The sequence below is a fragment of the Numenius arquata genome, chromosome 6, assembly GCF_964106895.1.
Source record: "Numenius arquata chromosome 6, bNumArq3.hap1.1, whole genome shotgun sequence".
NCBI classification, from domain to species: domain Eukaryota; kingdom Metazoa; phylum Chordata; class Aves; order Charadriiformes; family Scolopacidae; genus Numenius; species Numenius arquata.
The window spans coordinates 57,239,867-57,260,997 of NC_133581.1; the positions used below are offsets into that span (position 1 = coordinate 57,239,867).

Below are 21,131 nucleotides of genomic sequence, written 5' to 3' on the forward strand. Positions count from 1 at the left end.
CCACGTATCAGTGCAGTATTCTACACTGTGAAACCCTACATTCCGTATGGAGCCTTTTGGTGCTAATCATAAATGTATAACCAAAGCTGTATCTGCTGTTGTTATTATAAAATAAGTGTTGACGTTTATGGACTTAGGAGAACTTTTACCAACTTATGATTTGCTTTGGGATCTTGACTGTTAATGCAGATACTGAATAGTCTGGGAAATGCAACATCTCTTGTACTTCCACAAAATCACATCTTAAAAGAGCCATCCAATGTGCCAGACTACTCGGTTTATTTAAATTACACCATTAATTCTGAGTCGATCCTTCTGTGAATTTTAATAAATCATAAGGGATCTCTGCATTTCTAGTTCAGTAGTTAAAACTACTAAGATGTCACCGCAAATAAGAAGTTGAATAGTTTTATCCTAATGAAAGCTGTCGGAAATAGATCCTGCTCTTTCATTAGCTTTGCATGGATAATAGTACTCACATTTGTAGCTTCAGTTCTGTAGAACAGAAATTAACTGAAGTCTCACTCTGCTATAAAGCTTTAAACTTTGTCCTTTGGAAGCCAGCTATGATAAACTCCATGAATCTTTATCTTTGACTTTAGTTCAAAGGTGATTAGAAGTTATGCTTGTATAACTTCTGCACGTATAAGATTTACACCTAGAAGAAAAGAATATTTGACATAAATATGACTTATTGAAGTTACTGGATGAACAAATAACACAGACCAGAGATCAGAGCAGTGCTCATCAGCCTTTTAACAGCTTCAGACCTAGAAGAATCATTGTTGAGACTAAACTACACAATGAGCAGTGAGTAGCTAGAATGAGCTGCAACATTTTATGTTCATATAAAGACTTAGAATTGGTTTGGGTATCCATATGAAACTGAAGTCAGAGCCATTTTCAGGGCTATTTTGACAAATACAGCAACAATGTGCAGATCTCAAGGTGTGGGTCTGGTCATTTGTCCTCACACACAATCTCGCTGAAGTACCTAATTTTAGGTGTCAGAATACCTGGCTTTTCCATTTTTAGGTGAATCAGCTCCATGTTGCCAGGCTCAAAAAGGGACTGTTGACCATTCTAGGTCCATCACTGGGTTTTGTCCCACCTTCCATGGTTGTTGTGCAACATTATGAAAGATTCTTTTGACCAGTTATTAAATTGGTGGGATAAATATTTTGTCCTTTTTTTTTTTTGATATTGTACAACACTTAGTCTATAAATTCCTCCAATATAAATTTCTTGTATCTTCCTGTCCACTTATCTGTCCTAATCTGTAGAAACTTGGAAATAGAAAAAAAAGCACCTGTCCTACTTTTCTTCTCACCAGGTTTCTTCGCATTTGTCATGTTTTAGCTGCTTGGTATTCCATTTCTTCCCTTTCACCTCCTACAGAAAAACCCAAAGGATCCCAGGGAAGGTCCCCAATCACTGACCCTCTATGCGACACAAGATCCAAGGACGTGAAGGGGAAAGACTGCTGATGCTGGGTGTGGGGCTGCCCTAAATCTAGTCTGGAGCGAGTGGGTGCAGCTGATCTCTGGTATAATTTTCCCTGGTGCACAGGACAGCTCTCCGGAGCATTACCAAACGGCAGAGGCAGCTGGTGTCCCAGGTCATAGGATAGGTCTGTCTGATTACCAGGTCATGTGGCAAAGGAAGGGGCCAAAGTGTTAGATTGCAACTGGAGGGCATGTCATCTACTGTGATTTTTCTGTTTGCAGGACACTGCTGGTTAATGTGACCCTGGCTCATTTTGTGCCCTCTCTCGCAACCTCTGGTAGATGATCTGTTTGCTGGCTCGGTAGATCGGGGTAAGCACCAGTAGTCCAGCAGGTTTGAGTTGTGGAGCAGGCGGAAGGGGGAACTATGCTGCAAATAGCTACAGCTTAGGTTTGTGGAAAGAGAAAGCAGAGCGAATTCTGTGTGAGTCACGCTCAGGACTGAAGGAGGGGCAGGTCTACTAGGAAGCAAATATTATCAGGTTGGGAAGGAATGCAGGTTCTTGAGTCACTATCAAGAAGAGCGAGAGAAGAGGCTACCCCATGCAAGAGACTGGGAACCAAAAGGTGAAGCCCCTTTTGTAGGTAAATTAGACATACTGTGTTTAGGTGACCAGGGAAGTGCAGGACAACAATGTGAAACCTTTGAAGCAAAGCTGACTTCTAACAAAAACCTCTCTGCAAGATTTCATTGATAGCACAGCTTCATACCTATATAACCAGTGTACAACTCCCTCATAATTACTACTTTAAAGCATAACCTGTATTTATTTATTACTTCAGCATTATTTAGAACTCCATACTGGATAACAGGTTGCTTAGAAACACGGAGTTCCTTAAAAGGCGGGACATACCACCTGCTTAGCTTTGGTATATTGCTCTGTGACACATAATGTAGAGATAGCATATGGATTTTTTAGTTGTCTTAAGAGCCTGAAAACTGCCAAGCACCTTTAAAAGACTTTGGAGTTGAGTTAGTACTCCCCAGGCGGAAGGATTGTACTTAGCATGTAGTGCATGAGAAAACTCTAAAAATTTCTGTTCTGAGTTCCCAATGACCACGAGTAAATAATCTAAAACACATCAGTGCACACAAAACATAGTTTATCATCCAAAAAAAGCTAGAAAATAGTCAGCAGCTATATTAGCAATCATGTAAATCAATGTAAGCCTAAAATTGATAGTCCACCTTAAAATCAGATGGAAGATGTATATTAAAAGTGCATTCATAATCCAGAAAAAATCCTAATACCGCTCTTGTTGCATTTCTCCTAACACAATCTGCCACTAACTCGGTACAAAAGAACTGTCTGATAGAGGTTAAATTCTGATGTGACCGGAACTAGTTTCTTTGTATTCAAAACATCAGTCTAGCTATCAGAACATAGTTAATTATTAAAGGTATGCGTATAATCAGGACACCTGATTTTGCAGATTGTTAGCTGGTTAGCATAGTGTACTTCTGTTTAAGCAGATGAGAGAAGGAAAACAGGTTTATAAGTTTATTTGCAATGTTTTGTTAGGCAAAGAAAAATAATGTAGAATATTCTTGCTAACCACATACGGATGCAGTTTCCACAGTTTCAGTGCATTCTAGATTTAATCTAAAATGTCAAGGATCTTGGACCAAAGAATTTTGCTGTTAGTAATTTCATTTTTAACAAGTCTGCAGAGTACAAAGGTACTTTCAGAATGGAAGAAGTGTGGTGATCGGGAATGCGAGAGTAAGTAAAAAAGTTTTTTTTTTTTTCAAAAGAAGTCTACACTGTATGTGCAGCTATTACGAACCATAATGTCGAAAATAGCAATGAAACAGACTGAAAATGAGTAGCCGTAGAAAATGTTTGTTGTAAATATACTATGTTTATAAGCAATAGGCTTAAACGTTTCCAACAAAAAGAGAAAAAAATACTTGCTGCATTGCGTTGTGTAAGTATAGAAAGATCAAAGTTCAGTAAAAATGCTCTTGAATAGCTAGTTTTTCTAGGGTTTCCTCAAGACGGGCAGTATAAAGCAGCTTTGAAGTATTTTTAACTCATTCTTTACAGGTACAAAATAATTTTTTTTTAAAAAGTCAAAACTGCTAGGCTATAAACTGAGAAAAAAGACTATGTATCTTTTGTTTACAGTACATTCACAGCCTGTTCTGCAAAATTCTTATTTTTTCTACTGTAAGGAAACTGGTTGGTTGGGTTTTTTGTAATCCTTCTCACAAAAGACAGTGTTAATATACCCTCTTATTTTTTTCTTTAACATTAAGGAAGAGCAGTAACTAGTTATGGAGTCCCTGGGGAATAAACAGCTCTGCAGGAGGCAGAGCCACTGAATCACAACTGGGTAGTGATAAATAATGCCCCATTTTTTTATCCATTGATTACCATTGTGAAACCTGTCATAATCACATGTAATTGAAGTTGTTTTTAAGCTGTCTCCGTTGGTTTGGCAGCCTTAATTATTGCATTTTCAATGTGGGTAGCTCATCCTGAAGTAGAAGAGACCTTAGATTTCCTTTGCTGACGGATCTTTATGTTCCTGTGGAGCCACAGTGACTTCAGCTGGTTCTGGATGCTCAGAGATGTCTGTCTTTGTGGAACGGCATGTGGAAAGGGCTCCAACCTGACCAGAGCACATCAGTAGTGGTTTCTGTGGGGATACAGGGGCAGAAGACAAAGAGAATTTAAAGTCATTCAAACTGAATTTGAAACAGGTTTTGACAATGTGTTTAAGGTTTATATTGCTTAAACTTATCTATTTTCTTCATAAGATAGATGTCTCCAAAATAGAGGACAAAATCTCTGAAATAATTGCTAGATTTACTTTAGAATTTCTAAAATATACAATTATAAATATGCCTCGGAAATATTTTTTAGTTGTTTAGATCTGGCTTTTGTAGTTGAACTTGCTAATTCTCCACATGCACTTCAGCATTGAAAGCTTCCCTGAGTAAGGACTGGAAAATGCTCATATAGGACAAGAGCTTTTCTCCATGATGTCTGCAGTAAATGGGGAAGAAAACAGGATAGGGCTGCTTTTTGCATTAGTTGCTCTCCCCTTGATGATATAAATTGATTAGTATCATAATAAACCACATATTGATGTATTAACAAACATTTTAATTTATTATTATTTATATATCAGACTTCTTCAGTAACCTATCTGACTTCAGATGAAATGGCTGCTATATTTACTTGTTTCTTTCTTTCTACATACTATTCCAGCGGCAATGAGCAGAGTTCAAGCCACTGCAGACTTCTTAGGGCCCGATTGCCGGTATCTTAACTTCAAAACGGGGGAAGAGATAATGGTATACTCCAAACTTTCAAGGAAAAATGAAAATTTGTGGACAGGAAGTGTAAGTACTTCAACCTGAAAGACTTTCCCCGTAAATAATTTGGATAGTATCATAATAGTGTAACAACTGCAGTCTGCTTGCTTCTAGGGATCTTCCATCTCTTTTGTAATATTAACCAGTCATAGATCAATAGTATTTGGGAGATGGATCATTGGTATTATCTCTACATAGAAAGGGAAAATCAAATCTTGGCAAAGATCACTTATGGAGAAAGAAAGTCAAGAAAAAGAACAGTAAGAGGAGCCTACAGAGGATGGCAGCAAGGACAGGCAGCCTGGGAGAACACAGAGAAATTGTCCAAGCAGCCAGGGATCAGGTTAGGAAAGCTAAAGCCATGATAGAATTAAATCTGGCTGGGGACATCAAGGGCAACAAGAAAAACTTCTATAGGTAAGTCAGTGACAAAAGGAAGACTAGGGAAAGTGTGGGCCCACTCCAGAAGGAAACAGGAGACCTGGTCAACTGGGACATGGACAAGGCTGAGGTACTCAACAACTTTTTTGCCTCGGTCTTCGCTGGCAAGGGCTCTAACCACACCATCCAAGTTGCAGAAGGCAAAGGCAGAGACTGGGAGAATGAGGAACCACCCACTATAGAAGATCAGGTTCAAGACCATCTAAGGAACCTGAAGATGCAGAAGTCCATGGGACATGATGAGACTCATTCATGGGTCCTGAGGGAGCTGGCAGATGAAGTTGCCAAGCCACTATCCATCATATTTGAGAAGTCGGGGAAGTCTGGCGAAGTTCCTGATGACTGGAAAATGGGAAACATAACCCCCATTTTTAAAAGGGGAAAAAAGGAAGACCCAGAGAACTACAGGCCGGTCAGTCTCACCTCTGTGCCCAGCAAGACCATGGAGCAGATCCTCCTGGGAAGTCTGCTAAGGCACATGGAAAATAAGGAAGCGATTGCTGACAGCCAACATGGTTTCTCTAAGGGCAAACTGACATCCTGACAAATTTGGTGGCCTTCTATGATGGTGTTACAGCACTGGTGGATAAGGGAAGAGCAACTTACACCATCTACCCAGATGTATGCAAGGCATTTGACACTGTCCCATGTGACATCTTGGTCTCTAAATTGAGAGAGACATGGATTTGACAGATGGGCCATTCAGTGGATAAGAAATTGGCTGGATGGTCACACTCAAAGAGTTGCTGTCAATGACTCAATGTCCAAGTGGTGAGCAGTGAGGGGTGGTGTTCCTCAGGGCTTGGTACAGGGACCAGTGCTATTTAACATCTTTGTTGGTGACATGGACAGCGGGATACAGTGCACCCTCAGCAAGTTTGCTGATGACACCAAGCTGTGTGGTGTGGTTAACACACTGGAGGGAAGAGACGCCATCCAGAGGAACACTGACAGGCTTGAGAGGTGGGCTTGTGAGAACCTCATAAAATTCAACAAGGCCAAGTGCAAGGTCCTGCATATCGGTTGGGGCAACCCCAAGCACAAATACAGGTTGGGCAGAGAATGGCTGGAGAGCAGCCCTGAGAAGAAGGACTTGCAGTTGTTGGTTGATGAGAAGCTCAACATGAGCCGGCCATGTGCGCTTGCAGTCCAGAAAGCCAACCGTATCCTGGGATGCATTGAAAGCAGCATGGCCAGCAGGTCAAGGGAGGTGATTCTGTCCCTCTACTCCACTCTTGTGAGACCCCACCTGGAGTACATCCAACTCTGTGGCCTCCCACATAAGAAGGACACGGACCTGTTGGAGCAAGTCCAGAGGAGGGCCACAAAGATGATCAGAGGGCTGGAGCACCTCTCCTATGGAGACAGGCTGAGAGAATTGGGGTTGTTCAGCCTGGAGAAGAGAAGGCTCCAAGGAGACCTTATAGCAGCCTTCCAGTACCTAAAGGGGGCCTACAGGAGGGATAGGATGAGGAGTAACGGTTTTAAACTGAAAGAGGGGGAAATTTAGATTAGATATTAGGAAGAAATTCTTTACTGTGAAGGTGGTGAGACACTGGAACAGGTTGCCCAGGGAAGCTGTGGATGTGCCATCCCTGGAGGGATTGCCAGGTTGGATGGGGCTTTGAGCGACGTGGAATAGTGGGGAGGTGTCCCTGCCATGGCAGGGGGTGTGCAATTAGATGATCTTTAAGGTCTCTTCCAACACTAACCATTCTATGATTCTATGAATTCCAAGTTTTCTGTCTCCTTCATCTAATCATTTGGCTACAGTGATTTCATCTGGTTCCCTTAAAAACATTCAGGTCAGGTACCTCCCTACAGGTCTGTAAGAAGGTTTTACAGTTGATTAATCAGCGATCTGGTATTGGGACCTGGCTTCACAGTTCGGTGCTCAAGGGAAGTTCCCAGGGAAGTTCCCAGAGAAGTTATCATGCATATTTAATGATTTGGAACAACTGTCAATGTAGTCAGAACAGCCAGGTAGTTATGGAATAGCTAAGAAGGAATAGATGCACTGATGCAAATCCAACTGCTGGCAAAACTGTGTGAGTGCTTCAAAACCAGAAGATATTGGTAAACTTTTTTTTTTTTGTAAATATCTGTCACATTTACTGTTTAACAGTGAAATTCTGTCTTCCTTTTTTTCATCCGAGAGTACCTCTGCAGGTACCTCACTCTTCCTTGCTTTCCAAGATGTATTCCTCCATTTAAGGCTATGAACAATGGTTTGATGTAAAGCTAATGGTTGGTTTCTTGGTCAGACTAACTCTTACTTTGATTCTTTTGCGTATTATCACCAACTTATTTTCTGTAGTGTTATTAGTCATTAGTTATCAAGGCACAATTTTTCTCCTACTTGAATTAATGGGAAATTTGCAGCCAGTTTTAGTAGGAGCTGGCTGAGACCATCTGTGCACACAACAGTGTCTTCAGTTGAAGCAGTATTAAAGCTACTACTTTGGTTCTGCACAAACACACGTTCATAAAAACAGAACAGAAAATAATAGTATGGAGTAATATCCTTCCCTTTGCTTTCTGAAATAGCAAATGGAACACTTTTGTGAAGGAAAAGTAAACCAATCTTTTGATCAAACAAAATGAAGGGGGTAGGGGGTAGTCCTATAAACTTATTTGTTTATTCATACTTTTCTAGCATATATGCAATGTACTTATCACTGAAGTTTAAATGCTCTCGTTCCTTTTATATTTTTTTACAGAAAGGAAAGGATTTTGGATATTTCCCAAAAGATGCTGTGAAGGTTGAAGAAGTTTTTATCGCAGAAGAAGTTGAAGTGCTCACCAAGGTAAACCAACATCACCACATTTTCCAATGTACTTCACAGCAATTGGAAAACCTAACATCCAGTTAGAAATCAAGTGTGGATGCATATTTTCTTTCAGATCATTTAAAACATGTTTTTTTTTCATTATTGCTCCATTTGCATGTTTATTGTCCTCTAAAATAATTTTTATCTAATAAATGATATAGAACCATTAGGAATAATATAATTACAGTCCTTTGTGTAGAGTTATGCACTCTTATAACTACACAAAAAGAGAATAAAGGTGTATTGTTGTGCTACACAGTGCTGTAGAAACTTACACACGAAAGCATTATAAAAGTTAATATTGTTCTTTTAGGAAACTGATTTCCTTTGTCTTCATGGAGATAAGTACACTTTTGAAAATGAAGATAGCGCATTACATGATCACAACAAAGACAGTGAATATTCATCACCTGACGCAGAATCAAAGCTGCATGAAAATGAACTCTTAAAACATGCAAGAAACTCCATGCAAAAGGAAGAAAGAGTTGAATCAATTTCTGAAAATGATTCCATGGAATCTCACACTCAGGAGGAGTCTGCAAGTGACAAGTTGGTGAGAAAAAATGAGAACAGAAGAGATGACACTGAAGATCCAGAAATGCAAAACAATGTCCCACTGGAACCTGTTCCAACTCAGTCTAGTTGGATTGCAGGATGGTTCAGCACAGGAAGTAACAATGATGAAGAGCCCTTAAAAGCTATTACTGAATCTTTAGAAGAAAATACATACCGAGGCAGAAAAATAGTGGTAACTGCTGAAAATGACTTACACGAGCCAAATGATAAGGAAGAACAAGAACCCCCACCATCTGTTTGGTTTCAAGGTGGACTGACAGACTTTCTGTATTTTGGTGAAGAGAATGTGGATGTTGGTTTGGCATCAGAAAAAAATGATACACAAATCCATGATGTTTCTGGTGTGCCAGGACATTCCAATAATGAACAGGAAACAGCAGTCACAAAGTTACCGACAGAAGAAGAAAAGACTGAAAGCCAAGAATCCAAATCAAATTGGTTTAATTTGGGTTTAAGTAACGTTCTTAATTTTGGCCATGCTGAGAAGGATACAATTCCTATGGAAGACCAGCCAAGCAGAGAAACAGAGAATGAAGCAAATAAGAATGAAGAAGTGCAGACTTTAGACCACAGAGGATCACACATGGATGAAGAATCAAAGGAGACAGTTAAAGCAGTGACAGATGAAGAGATTTATGCACAAGAGATAACAGATTCAAACAGTAACATGCCAAATCCGGGAGAGATAGCAGCAAGTGTGCATACTCTTAATGACACCAAAAGCACCTCAAATAGCATAGAATCATCTTTTGATATACTAACACATGACAAAGAGAAGACAACTGAACCTTGTTCAGAACAAGACTTGGTCTCAGAAAGCCAACTGCTGAAAAACACTGAAGATAAAAAGAGAAATGAGGAGTCAGAGAGCAAACATGGCCACTCAGGTTGGTATGCAAATATCTATAATAGCTTTATTAATTATAATATGGACACATATGATAATCAAAAGGGACATGAATCAATTGCATCAGATCAGATTTCTTCTTCTCCTAGCCCACCTCAGACTTGTGATCCCTCAGACACAAAAAATACAGAAGAAAAGCCTGACATATCTGAAGAACAGAGCCATTTCTTCTCTTTTAGTCATTTTTCAGACATACTGAAGTTTCAGAGTTCAACAGCAAAAGAAGAGCAAGTGCAGAATTTGCAAGATAATGTACTTTTTAGTGAAGAAACCTCTCAAACTGAAAATTATGATGAAATATTACAAGGAACTAATAACAGAGGAATGAAAGTACAAGCAAATCAGAGAGTTAGTGAGGAGTCTGAAAAAGATGAGGGTGCAATCCAAGAAAGCAATCTGTTTTCCTCACCAGCTGTGCAAAATAATGAACGCAGTAATGAAAAAGCAAAACATTTTGTCAAATTAGTTGACGATAGTGATGCTTCCCAAATTTTATCTGTTGAAACACTAGTACAACCTGAAGTATCTCAAAGACAGTGTGTACCCTTATTTAGTCATTCCAGTGCTGAAGAACGTGTTTCTAAGAGTAGCGAAAGTCAGGAACTACCAGGAGCTGCAGATAATCATCCAGGCATCAGGAAGACCCCATGTGACAGTGAGCCGAGTCTTACTCTGGAAATATCTGAGAGAGGAAAACAAGTCAAAAGCTGTGATACAGAACAAAATTCAGCATTGAAAAAACAGTTCAAAATGGATGGTGATGTAAAAGAGAAAATTCACAAACCAGAGAATAAAAATGACCCACTGTTTTTTTATGAAACCTTCAAAGATTTCAGTCAGGATATTTTTAATGATGAACAGGATCGGAAATCTGAGGAGTCACAAGAATTGACTCCAGGCCAACAACCTTTCTCTCCTCACCCCTCATCTAGTGGCTTCAGTTTAACAGGTGCCAAAACTTCAGAAGAAACTGGCCACTTGGAAGACATATGGAGTTTCAGGATGGAAGGTAAAAACTGCTTGCTGAGAACAGTACAACTAAGCTTCCATGATGAAAAAGGCCTCAGTATAAGCCTTGATAAAATACTATGGTTAAACATAACAAATCAGATAACAGTAATGCAGATGCCTCCAAAGAGAATGATCTTTCTTTTCAGCTGGCAGTGCAAAGTAACAAACAGGGCAGTGGAGGAAAAAACCAAACAACAAAATCTACCAGATTAATAAAAGATAAGAAAATATTTGATGATCTTGCTGATAGCTTGTCAGGAGAGAAGCTACAAACTGAACGAACTGCTATGAACGTGCAACATCATCAGGAAGGTGAAGCAGAAATAACACTGGAAGATTCATGTTCCAAACATGAGCTTCTGGTACCAGAGAATGGATCAGAGGACAGTCTCAATCCAGATCTTAGAAAGAAATAAGAAAATCACATGTGATACAAAGAAAAGATTATTCTGTATCATCAGACTTAGGCCCATCAATTCAAGCCGTTATGACAGTGCAAGATACAAAAACATAGAAAATGAATCTGAGTTTTGGAAGGCAACATCAAACACAACTTCAAAAGGCACAGTAATAGCAAAGTCTTCAGCTGAATCCAAGTCCAAAAAAAATTTACAAAGAAAACTTAGTGATAATAAAAGCAACAGAGCAGTCATGTGATATCAGTCTGACTAAATGTGAACTTTTACCCTAGCAGCCCTCTAAAACAGAAGACAATTTTTAAAGAAAAAAAAAAAAACAAACAAATGAAAAAACATTACAGTTAGTGTCTCCTAAAACACTCAAACTAGAAAGCCAGACTGCTATTAAAAAACCCAGATTGAATAAATCCGACCAACCTGGGATTACTGAAAAACCTGGTTTATAAAGTATACGTTGAAAAAGAAGATACTGCTGTAACTGAAAGGATGCAAATTAATTGCTTCTACTAAAACAAGATAGGAGAGGGATAGAACAAAAGAACCTGGTAATCAGAGAGAATCAAAGTCCAGAAATATAAATAATAAAAATTATATTCTAACAGAAAGGGTTCCAGGCAGTATTTTTATCATACCATCAGGGTTCATTGCAAATATATTTAGTAAAACTAACAATTAAGCCTGTAGAAGTAAGGCTGAGGATACCCGTTTTGTCAAAACAACCACAAATGAAAATAGGGATGACACTAGGACTAGTAGAATTAAATACTGCACAGAAGAATGAGATGGAGTTCAGAGAAAAGGTATCTGAACAAGAAAAAGATACTACTAAATCTGTAGAAGGTGCAGAAAATGACGGAATCAATTTAGAAATCATGCAAGATAAATTTGAGGAAGGACACCAGCATTTTAGAAAAAATACTGCTGCAGAATCCAATGAAAACAAGGAAATTGACAAAATCCTAATAGGGCAGACAGCATTCATGTCCCCAAACCCAAGCAAAACCAGGCAAATATTGTATGATAACCACGCGGATTTACCAAACCCATTGATTACATTCCAACAACTTTACTTAACGTCAAAGCAAAATGTTAAGCAACCCTTAGAGCATCTCTGTGAGGGAAGAAAACTGATGCACCTGCATCAGCAATTTGAAAAGATTCATCATGAAATCTCAGCTGGCTCATGTAAAAACAGTGTTACGCAGAAGAAACAAGTGATTGTGTCTGCACAATTTTGACACTGGGCAGGAAAAATGTATGAAAAAAAAAAAAAAAAGGAATGTTCTTCTAGAGCTGCCAGAGCTTTTGTCTGCTGTAACAATTAAGTGTGCAGCCCTAACTGCAGCTAGTGGTACTGGACTAATGCTTCACTAACAGTGATTTAGCAAGAATAAAATATGCTTTGTTTGAGGAAAAAAAAATACAACAGAGACAACACTGTCTCCTTCTGGTGATTTAAAATCAAGAGGTAGCGAGCCTAACTCACAGTAGTTGATGACTGATCTTTGGTATTGCTATTGGATTTATGATAATGGTAACAGTTTAAGAGCCAGCTACTCTTTCTGACTTTAGACTATTGGATTATTTGTGATGTGTATCTTTGGCCAGTACTGGTTTGAAGCACAGAATTGAAAAATTAATCAATTTGTAAATTTGGGGGGGTTTCTACGTGGGTAAGCAAGGTGTGAGGTTTTTTGAAAGCGGTATTTTATTGGCTTCAGGAAATTGACTCCAGGTCACTGAGAGTGAGGCAGTGAGGTGCCTTCAGTCCTAGTTCTGCATGAACATGCCTGTGGTTTCTTGTATTTCACAGTGAAGTTTGTTATCTTGTGGGAAGTTGTTAATCTTTAATCCTACATGGCATATTTAACTGTTCTCTTTGTAAAGCTTTTCCCACTTGTATTTGGATATAATACAAGAAAGAGCTCTACTAATCCTGATCAGGGAATCTATAGGCTAATTGTCAAAAGCAAGCATATTTTTTCCTGAACATTGATTTGAACTACTTAACTGCAACACCAGTTTTGCTTAAATCTCTGTCCTCCAAACTCTGAGACCATTATTTGAACAAGTATTTTTTAAATTATAAATCTGCAGCACATTTTTACTCTAATGCAACACTCTAGTGTTTGGCTTTAAGTTCAGGAAAATAAAAATATTAAAATCTCTGTAGAGGTTAATATCTTATAAAACTCTGTGCGGGTGTGTAAGCTGAATCCTCTGAAAATAAACATGATTTCCCTTCACAATTATTTCTAGGAGTAGGCAGTAGAAGAAAGCTACTAGAAGAAACACGAGAGAAGGAACATGAAATGAATGCAGCTGTAGACAGTGAACGCAGCAGTGACCAAAATTCAAAAGCAATAGTGATTCCTTCAGTGAATTCTGAACAAAAAATGGACAGTTCAGTAGTTGACTCTCCATTTGATGTCAAAAAGCCTTTCTCAGATGCCATCCAGAATTATGTTCCAAGTAACGGTAAGTGTTAAGTTTCTTAATTTTAAGGAAAATAAATTTGCAATCTTAAAAAAACTTACTTGGAATTATACTGAGTTGCTAATTGTAATGTAAAATCTTTTTTTTCCTTCATGAACAAACCAGAAGGAGGTTGGATGTATCAGATACTTCTGTGCTTGAATGCTCTTGAGATCAGGGAATCGATAAAATCTGTATTTTCAGCAGTGAAGAGCATTATCAAAAAGGTAAGAATTCTTTATATGATATAGTGTTTACATTAGTGCAAAATTAAGCCAGTTACTGGTTATGGTGTGCAATGAAGCTCTTAAAAGAAAGAAAAAAATACCCTTTTAATGAAACCCTCTGTAGTCCCCTTGCTTCTGGGGGTATCTGATGCTAAATGAGATAGAGATGGAACAAGAAAATGTCAGGTTAACTGCTGTTCATTTGCCTCTGTTGTTTGCACTGCGGAATCTGATGAACTTTGGTGGTGGTTTGGTGTTTTTTTACAGAACAGACAGGAAACACCTCAGTGGTCAAAAATATGCATTTGGGGCGTTCTGTTTGTTTTTTTTTTTAAATTCATAGCTCCCTCTAGTTGCCATGCCAGTACTGGTTAAATTTGCTTGGCCTTAGAAAGCTTAGATTAGGATAAATAAAACAAACAGAATACTTCCATTGTTTTTAAAAGTAATTTCAAAGCCTTCATTCCCAAAGATTGCCATAGTTCGTAATTGCATAAAAAATACTTTTCTAAGCAAATATATAAAATACAAAATGGGAGTACAACTGCTATAGGGATGTCTTAAATATCAAAATGTAGGGACAGAGTGAAGGTGGAGCTTATTGGACTTAACTGCACCAGAAACAATGTGGCCAGAGCAATGTGAGAAAAGATAGATGGTGTTGCACTGTGCCCTCTAAACAGAAGAGAATCAGGTAAAGTGGTATATGGTAAACAATAATTTTGGTATTTTGGTTTAAGTTTGTTTAGATTGGCTAACCAAAGTTTAAGAACCACATACAATTGTTCCTGATTTCCAGTGTACTTACACAGATTCTACCTAAATTGCAGCATTTTTTTTTTTTCCCCTTACGAACCAGACTGGATTTCAGTGCTCATTGATAGTTCACTGCTATGGCCAAACTAATTTTTGTATTGTTTGATAAACTAAAAAAAAAAAAAGCCACTTCTACCTATCATGATCTCTTAGGTGGTACCAGTACCTGTAAAAAAAAAAAAATGAAGAAAAAAAAACCCGTCAAAAACTGAGTCCTCGTGAATGAGAATCTGCTGCTGTGTGACATGGCTGCTACTGTCTCTCACATCTTCCCTTACTGTACTTGGCACTGGTGAGGCCTCACCTTGAGTGCTATGTCCAGTTTTGGTCCCCTCACTACAAAAAAGACATTAAGGTTTTGGAGCGTGTCCAGAGGCCCTTCTCTGGACATTCACTGCCCTTAATGAAGCTGGTAATGAAGCTGTTGAGGTGTCTGGAGCACAAGTCTTATGATGAGCAGCTGAGGGAGGTGAGGTTGTTTGGGCTGGAGAAAAGGAGGCTGAAGGGAGACCTTATTGCTCTCTGCAACTACCTGAAAGGAGGTTGTAGTGAGGTAGGGGTCAGTCTCTTCTCCCCAAGTAACAGGCAATGGGGCAAGAGGAAACGGCCTCAAGTTGAGCTAGGGGAGGTTTAGATTGGATATGAGGAGAAATTTTTACACTGAAAGGGTTATTAAGCATGGGAAAAGGCTGCCCAGGGAAGTGGTGGAATCGCCATCCCTGGAGGTATTTAAATGGTTAAAAAATAAAATTTAAAACTGACATGGTTTAGTCAGTGTTAGGCTGATGGTCGGACTAGATGATCTGAAAGGTCCCTTCCAACCTAGACGACTCCCTGAGTCTACGGGTATACCAGCAGTCCCAGTACGATCAATTTTTAACAAACTCAGCAGAAGAAGTCTAGTTTAAACGGTGTCGAAGTACTCCCCGAGCGTCCCGCCGGGGCACCGACCCAAGGCCTTGCGCAAGGTCCACCTGCCGCCCTCCCCGCCCCCGCCGGGCAAATGTCCGCGCCGGCTGCCCGTGAGGGAACCCCGGGCGCTGGAGCCGGGCCCTGCCCCAGCGATCCAGCCCGGACGGTTTTATTTTTGTAAAGACCTTCGCAGGGGCGCGATGGAGACGGCGGACGTCGACGGGCAGGTGAGTTTTCCTGAGGGCGACTTGGAGGAGGAACAGGAGCAGGTTTGGGGCCGGCGGGGCCACGTCAGTACCGGAGGCCGGCGGGGCGGCGGTGGGCGTACGCTGAGGGGATCTGTCGGTCCTTCCCGCCTCTCTCTCTGTGGGGAGAGGACCCGGGGACCTGCGACTCCACCCGGCCCGATGCCCCCCAGGCTGGGAGGGCGAGGAGAGGGCAGCCCCGAGGCGCCCCAGCTCTGGGCTCAGGCGGCCCCGCTTAGGCCCAGCCGCCACCGTCGCGCTCTCACCTCCCCCGGCAGTGGTATCTCCCGCTCCGTCCCCCCGGCGTTGGCGCAGTGGTACAGCCCGCCGCCCCCTTCAGGCTCCCACCTGTGCCCGCGCTGTTCCCCCCGCTTCCCGCAGCAGCAGTGGTTTTTTCCTACACCCTCCTCCTTCCCTCCCCGCCCCCTCCTCCCCCCCCGCCGCGGCAGTGGTACAGGCCGGTTGTCAAGCGGCGAGGCGGAAGGGGCCGCGCGGCGGTGGGCTTGTGCCGCCCGCCGTAAGATGGCGGCGGCCGGCCGCGGGGATGCTTTGGACGTCGCCACCGCCAGCTTATGGCTGGGCCTACGGGAGAGCGCGCAGCGCTACTGCGGGCTGGCCTTGGAAGGGGCGCGCAGGGTGAGTGCGGGACCCGCCTCCGCCCCCGGGTCTGGTCTGGCCCCCGCGAGGGCCGGGGTCTTACGCTGCGGCGCCTCGGCCTCGGGCTCTGGTCTGAGAGAAACGGCCCCGCACCGGAGCGCACGGCTGCGGCGTGGAGGCGGGCTGTGCTTGGCCGGCGTGTGGGGTGGGGGCCTGGCAGCCGGCGGAGAGCTGCGCGGCCGGAGGCGGGCCGGGGGGGACCCCGGGACGCGCGGGGCCTGTTGGCGCTGGCCGTTTTTTAGGCAGTAACGGAGGTCTCAAAAAGCCAAAGTCGTGAAACGAACGCCCCCTGATTTCACGCACACCCCTCTTGGCCTGCGATAGGGGTAGCCTGGCCGTTTTATTAAAGAAATCGAGGTTAAGGTTTTACTGCATAGTAACACTTCCTTAAACACAGGTCACACATAGTAAATTCCCAGAGAAGCTGTGGATGCCCCATCACTGGAAGTGTTTAAGGCCAGGCTGGATGGGACTTTGAGCAACCTGCTCTAGTGGAGGTGTCCCTGCTCGTGGCAGGGGGGTTGGAACTCGATGATCTTTAAGGTCCCTTCCAACTCTAACCATTCTACGATTCTAAATGTAAGCTACATTAAGCGGGTTATTTCCTTGAGAAAATAGTGGTATCCATTTACAAATAAAACGTTTGTGTATTTTAGTGTTTAAAATGTGTTAAATCATCGATTGTGTTCAGTATGTTATTTTAGCATGAAGTTGGTTGAGCAGGTTTCTCCACCAAACAAATTTTCTACCAGTAAATCATAAAAGACATATCAGCATTGATTCTTCTAACAGTGAAACATGTAGACAACTCAAAGGAGAATTTGCCATAATTGGTAGGTTCAGAAGGAAAAGTTTTTAGAGCTTTATCTAGTTGTCATCATATCTTGCTGTAACTTTCCTTATATTTTTTTTTCTTCACTTGGTAAGTGTACAATTTAAAAACCAAAGGCTTCCTCTATCTACTTACTCCGAGTTTTGTTAAAAAATAAATGTACAAGCCATAGGAGTAAACTAAGTCAACGTGTAATATCTATTTCTGTTGAAAACATTAATCTCTTTTTCTTTAGTTGAAACTTTTTACTTTATTTTTCAGGCTGTGGCTTCACTGCCTGAAGATATGAGACCTGGTCCTGATCTGTATGGTTTCCCGTGGGAAATAGTGATTTGTGCTGGCATTGTTGGAGCCTTTACAATTCTCTTGTTCCTGTATAGAAGTTATCAATCAGTAAGTGTTCAAATTGCATGCAGATGTGTAGAGTGTTTTAATGGTTTGAATTGAAATTGTTACTCTGTTCAAGATACATAATCCTTCAGAGTTTTAAATCTGTTATGATACACTTTAGAATCCCTCTAAAAGAGAAATTGAGAAGTAGTCTTTTGTCAAGACAGTGTTTGGACATGTACAGAGTGACTGTTGGTATTAGAGGAAATGCAATGAAACTCACTGTAGTAAGGCTTCCTTTTTCCTTCCCTTTTTAACTTCTACACCAGAAGTCAGCCCTTAAATTATTTTCACAGGATATAGAGGTTTTCCCCAGGCCGTATGTATTGCTGTGTGTGTCGATATCTCTCTGACTACCCTGGCTATAGCCAGACCAGCTCAGGTCTTTCAAGGTAATTGTAAGCAAAAGCAATCCAGATGGGCTCCCATCATGGGAGGCATTTTAAAACTTTGGACAGTGACCTTGATTCTTTTTATTGGAGCACTGAAGCAATTTCACTGTGTGCTGTTTGTGAGCACTAAGCTAATGACTTTGGGAAATGCAGTACCGAAACCTTTTAACGCACAAATCAGATTATATTTTGAGGGTAAAGGTTGTCTTCTATTGTAAGTAAGGATCTGAGTAATAACAGCTGCCCACCATACTGTCCCTGCTAATGAAATGAGGTCAGTGTTCTTAATTCTGTATTTTAAAATTCTCCACAGCTTTTACATACTTTTAAATAGACAAAATGTCATTTTGGTCCTAAGTGTAATGATGCTCGTGTTGGAAGATATGTTGCATACTGGTTTAGCTTTTCAGATATGACCAGCTGCATTTTTAGGGTTCTAGCATAAACTTAGATCTGGAAAATTGCCACCTTACTCTGCAGCAGCGGTTCAGATTGTCTGGAAGGGGATATGTGTTTGTATAAGTTAATGTATCTATAATTTGGATCACTTCTTCTGTTTTCTAGCAGCTAGGTGGTATGAAAGAGGCTTTTCAGCTGAAATCAGTCAAACAGCAACTCTAGTTTTGTTTTCTTCCTGCATATGTCACTAAGGCAGATTACAGAAACAATTACAGAAGTTACTGATAGCTTTTTCAGTCATCCTTACTTAGAACTGCATTGACTACTCTTTGAAGAATGGATGGTTATGTACTCAAAAGTAATGGGGTTGGGTTTTGGGTTTTGGCATGGATGATAGGATAAGATGTGCTTATGACTTTCTTTCTCTTTTTCTATTACTTGGACTCCTCGGCCATCCTGTGGCTTTAATTGAGGAGGAAATGGGGAAAATCCAAAGGACCCATTGTATGTTAGGCACGTGATCCAGGCCCAGCCTTGAGAGGAATGCTGTGCTGTAAAGTTTTCGTGAGTTCAGCCAAGTACTGCATCTCTTGCCTAGGCATTTGTGACCAATTTTGTCCCGCAGTTTGTTAGATTTTGATTCTGGGGCACTAGGGTCTGCGTGGCAGCTGCTGATTTGGCACTTCCCACTGAGTTGCATCTGGGCAGGATGCCCATCAGGTAGTACCCTTACTGCAGCTCTAACTGTGATTTATTATAACGTGTGTGGTTTTTTTCTCATAGGAAGTTAAGTCGGAGCTGGCATTTGGAGCTTCCCCCTTGCTCCCCTTTCCTACTCTTTTGGCTGTGCATGTCCACTACTGCTTTGTGTTGGCAGTCATGGTTATGTGGTGACTATTCAGGAATGTGTTATAGAAGTGATCCAGGTGTAAATTAACCTCCTTTCCTCTCTTCTCTGTTTAATTAGAGTGGGAGGACAGGGCAAACACACACTCGTGGAGGGGGTAAGAGCAAGGATGCAATTGCCCATTTTTAACAGCAGCCTGTATTTATAGACATTCCATGGTTAAACTGTTGGAACCACAGCTTAAAAGATTAGTTTTCAGATACTGTGCAAGTATAATTGATCAGACATTTTGAGTATTTATTCTTTTTATTTCAGGTTAGGAGTCGACTTTATGTAGGTAAGCTAATTTTTCATATTGTTTCTTTGGAGTATGACTTTTCCTTTTTTTTTTTTTTTTTTGTCCTTTTATATTTGGATGTTGCAGCACTTAACTGTCTGTCTTTTTTTTTTTTAGGAAGGGAAAAAAAGCTTGCTAATAAAATTGCTGAACTAGTTGAAGAAAAATGTGAAATTCTTAAAAAACTCAGCCTTTGCAAAAAACAGGTAATGATCCTCATTTGTTGCTTTCAGATGTGTCACTTGAAATGGGTTCAATTTATCAAGTATTTAAAGTATTAAACTCAGCTAAAAGTAAGATGTTTAAAGCATTTTAAATTGATTCTTCAAGTGCTTTTTCCTGGCAGTGCCTTTAAGTGCAGTTAAGGTGTAAGCGAGTTCTGCTTTTAACTCTTAATATGATATATTTCACTGGAAGCAATTTAAAAATGTCTTTAGTTTGTGCCACTGGGATAATTTACCAGGACTATGGATTTCCTGAGTTCCAGCAAGGTGCATTTGTGAATGTTTAGGCGGTGGCTATGCTTCAGACTAAAGCATCATAAATTGATGTCATTATTTAAGCAATACTTCATATAAATTCTCACATAAAGTATTTCCTTTTCAGTTCGAAGATTTAGAATTGTCTCTGAAGGATGATAATGTTACGAAAGAATCAACAGATACATCTTTTCTTGAGGTAAAAAGATAAATGGAAATTGTTATTTCTACACCTTAAGGCAATATTTCAGGAAAATGCTGCCCATATTAAAAAAAAATAAAAATCAAACCACCAACAAAAAACCTGAAACAAAACCCCCCAAAACTTAATTGTTTTAATTGACAGTGTTGTTGTTTTCGTCCTGGGTTACTGAAAATTACGTAGAATCAAGGCATGTAAATTAAGAGAAGTTTTTGTAATAATTGCATTAGAAATTACTGATAATAGAGCAAATGGCATACTAGACAGTATTTAATTTTTTTAAAAAGGAAGTTTTCCCTGTTTCTAGGAGATAGAGTAGTACATGAAGTACTTTTTCTCACACACATTTTGATTCAAATATATTGTATAGGCTACTGGAGAACAGTTATAAACAATGTAGTGGTAATTTTTGTTTACATCTCCTAAACTGGGAATATATTTGTAAAAGAGTTCTGAAAAAGTGAATCAGGTACCTAATGAGCTCTGTGGAATTTATCTAACAAAAAAGCAAATAAATTTATTTCATTCTGCACCTCAGATCCTATAGAGCTAATTGTTACAGGTTTTTTTAACATGCAAAAGTCTCTAGAGTACTTTGAGATTTATCTTTGTTATGGTGAAATTTGTTAAACGTACTTTGCTGTCATATTTAAAACATATTTGTCGTCTTCACATGTAATTAATGTCAAATGTTTTATATTAACTGTCAAAACAACTCGATTTAGGAAATGCATGAAAAACTGAACAAGTCAAACTTGGAACTCAACCAAGAAATAGAGAATCTAGAGAAAGAACTGGAAGAAGAAAAATTTAAGCAATCAGAAAATGATAACTTGGTAAGAATAAATAGAATCCTATCTTTGTCATTAAAAAAAAAAATCCCCCCAAAAAAATTCTCTATGGAGA

General features: G+C 40.2%; 1 protein-coding gene across 1 annotated transcript in view; it reads left to right on the plus strand.

Moving 5' to 3' along the window:
* The first annotated feature begins 3,101 nt into the window (after nt 1-3,101).
* Nucleotides 3,102-21,131, plus strand: part of MIA2 (MIA SH3 domain ER export factor 2) — a 41,685-nt gene continuing 23,655 nt past the window's right edge. The window contains exons 1-11 of the mRNA XM_074148626.1: nt 3,102-3,229; nt 4,724-4,857; nt 7,992-8,078; nt 8,416-9,565; nt 13,275-13,493; nt 13,617-13,717; nt 17,441-17,572; nt 19,523-19,544; nt 19,662-19,750; nt 20,151-20,222; nt 20,951-21,061. Coding sequence (XP_074004727.1) covers nt 3,115-3,229; nt 4,724-4,857; nt 7,992-8,078; nt 8,416-9,565; nt 13,275-13,493; nt 13,617-13,717; nt 17,441-17,572; nt 19,523-19,544; nt 19,662-19,750; nt 20,151-20,222; nt 20,951-21,061 — 2,232 coding nt within the window. The 5' untranslated portion in view covers nt 3,102-3,114. The remainder of the gene's footprint in view (nt 3,230-4,723; nt 4,858-7,991; nt 8,079-8,415; nt 9,566-13,274; nt 13,494-13,616; nt 13,718-17,440; nt 17,573-19,522; nt 19,545-19,661; nt 19,751-20,150; nt 20,223-20,950; nt 21,062-21,131) is intronic.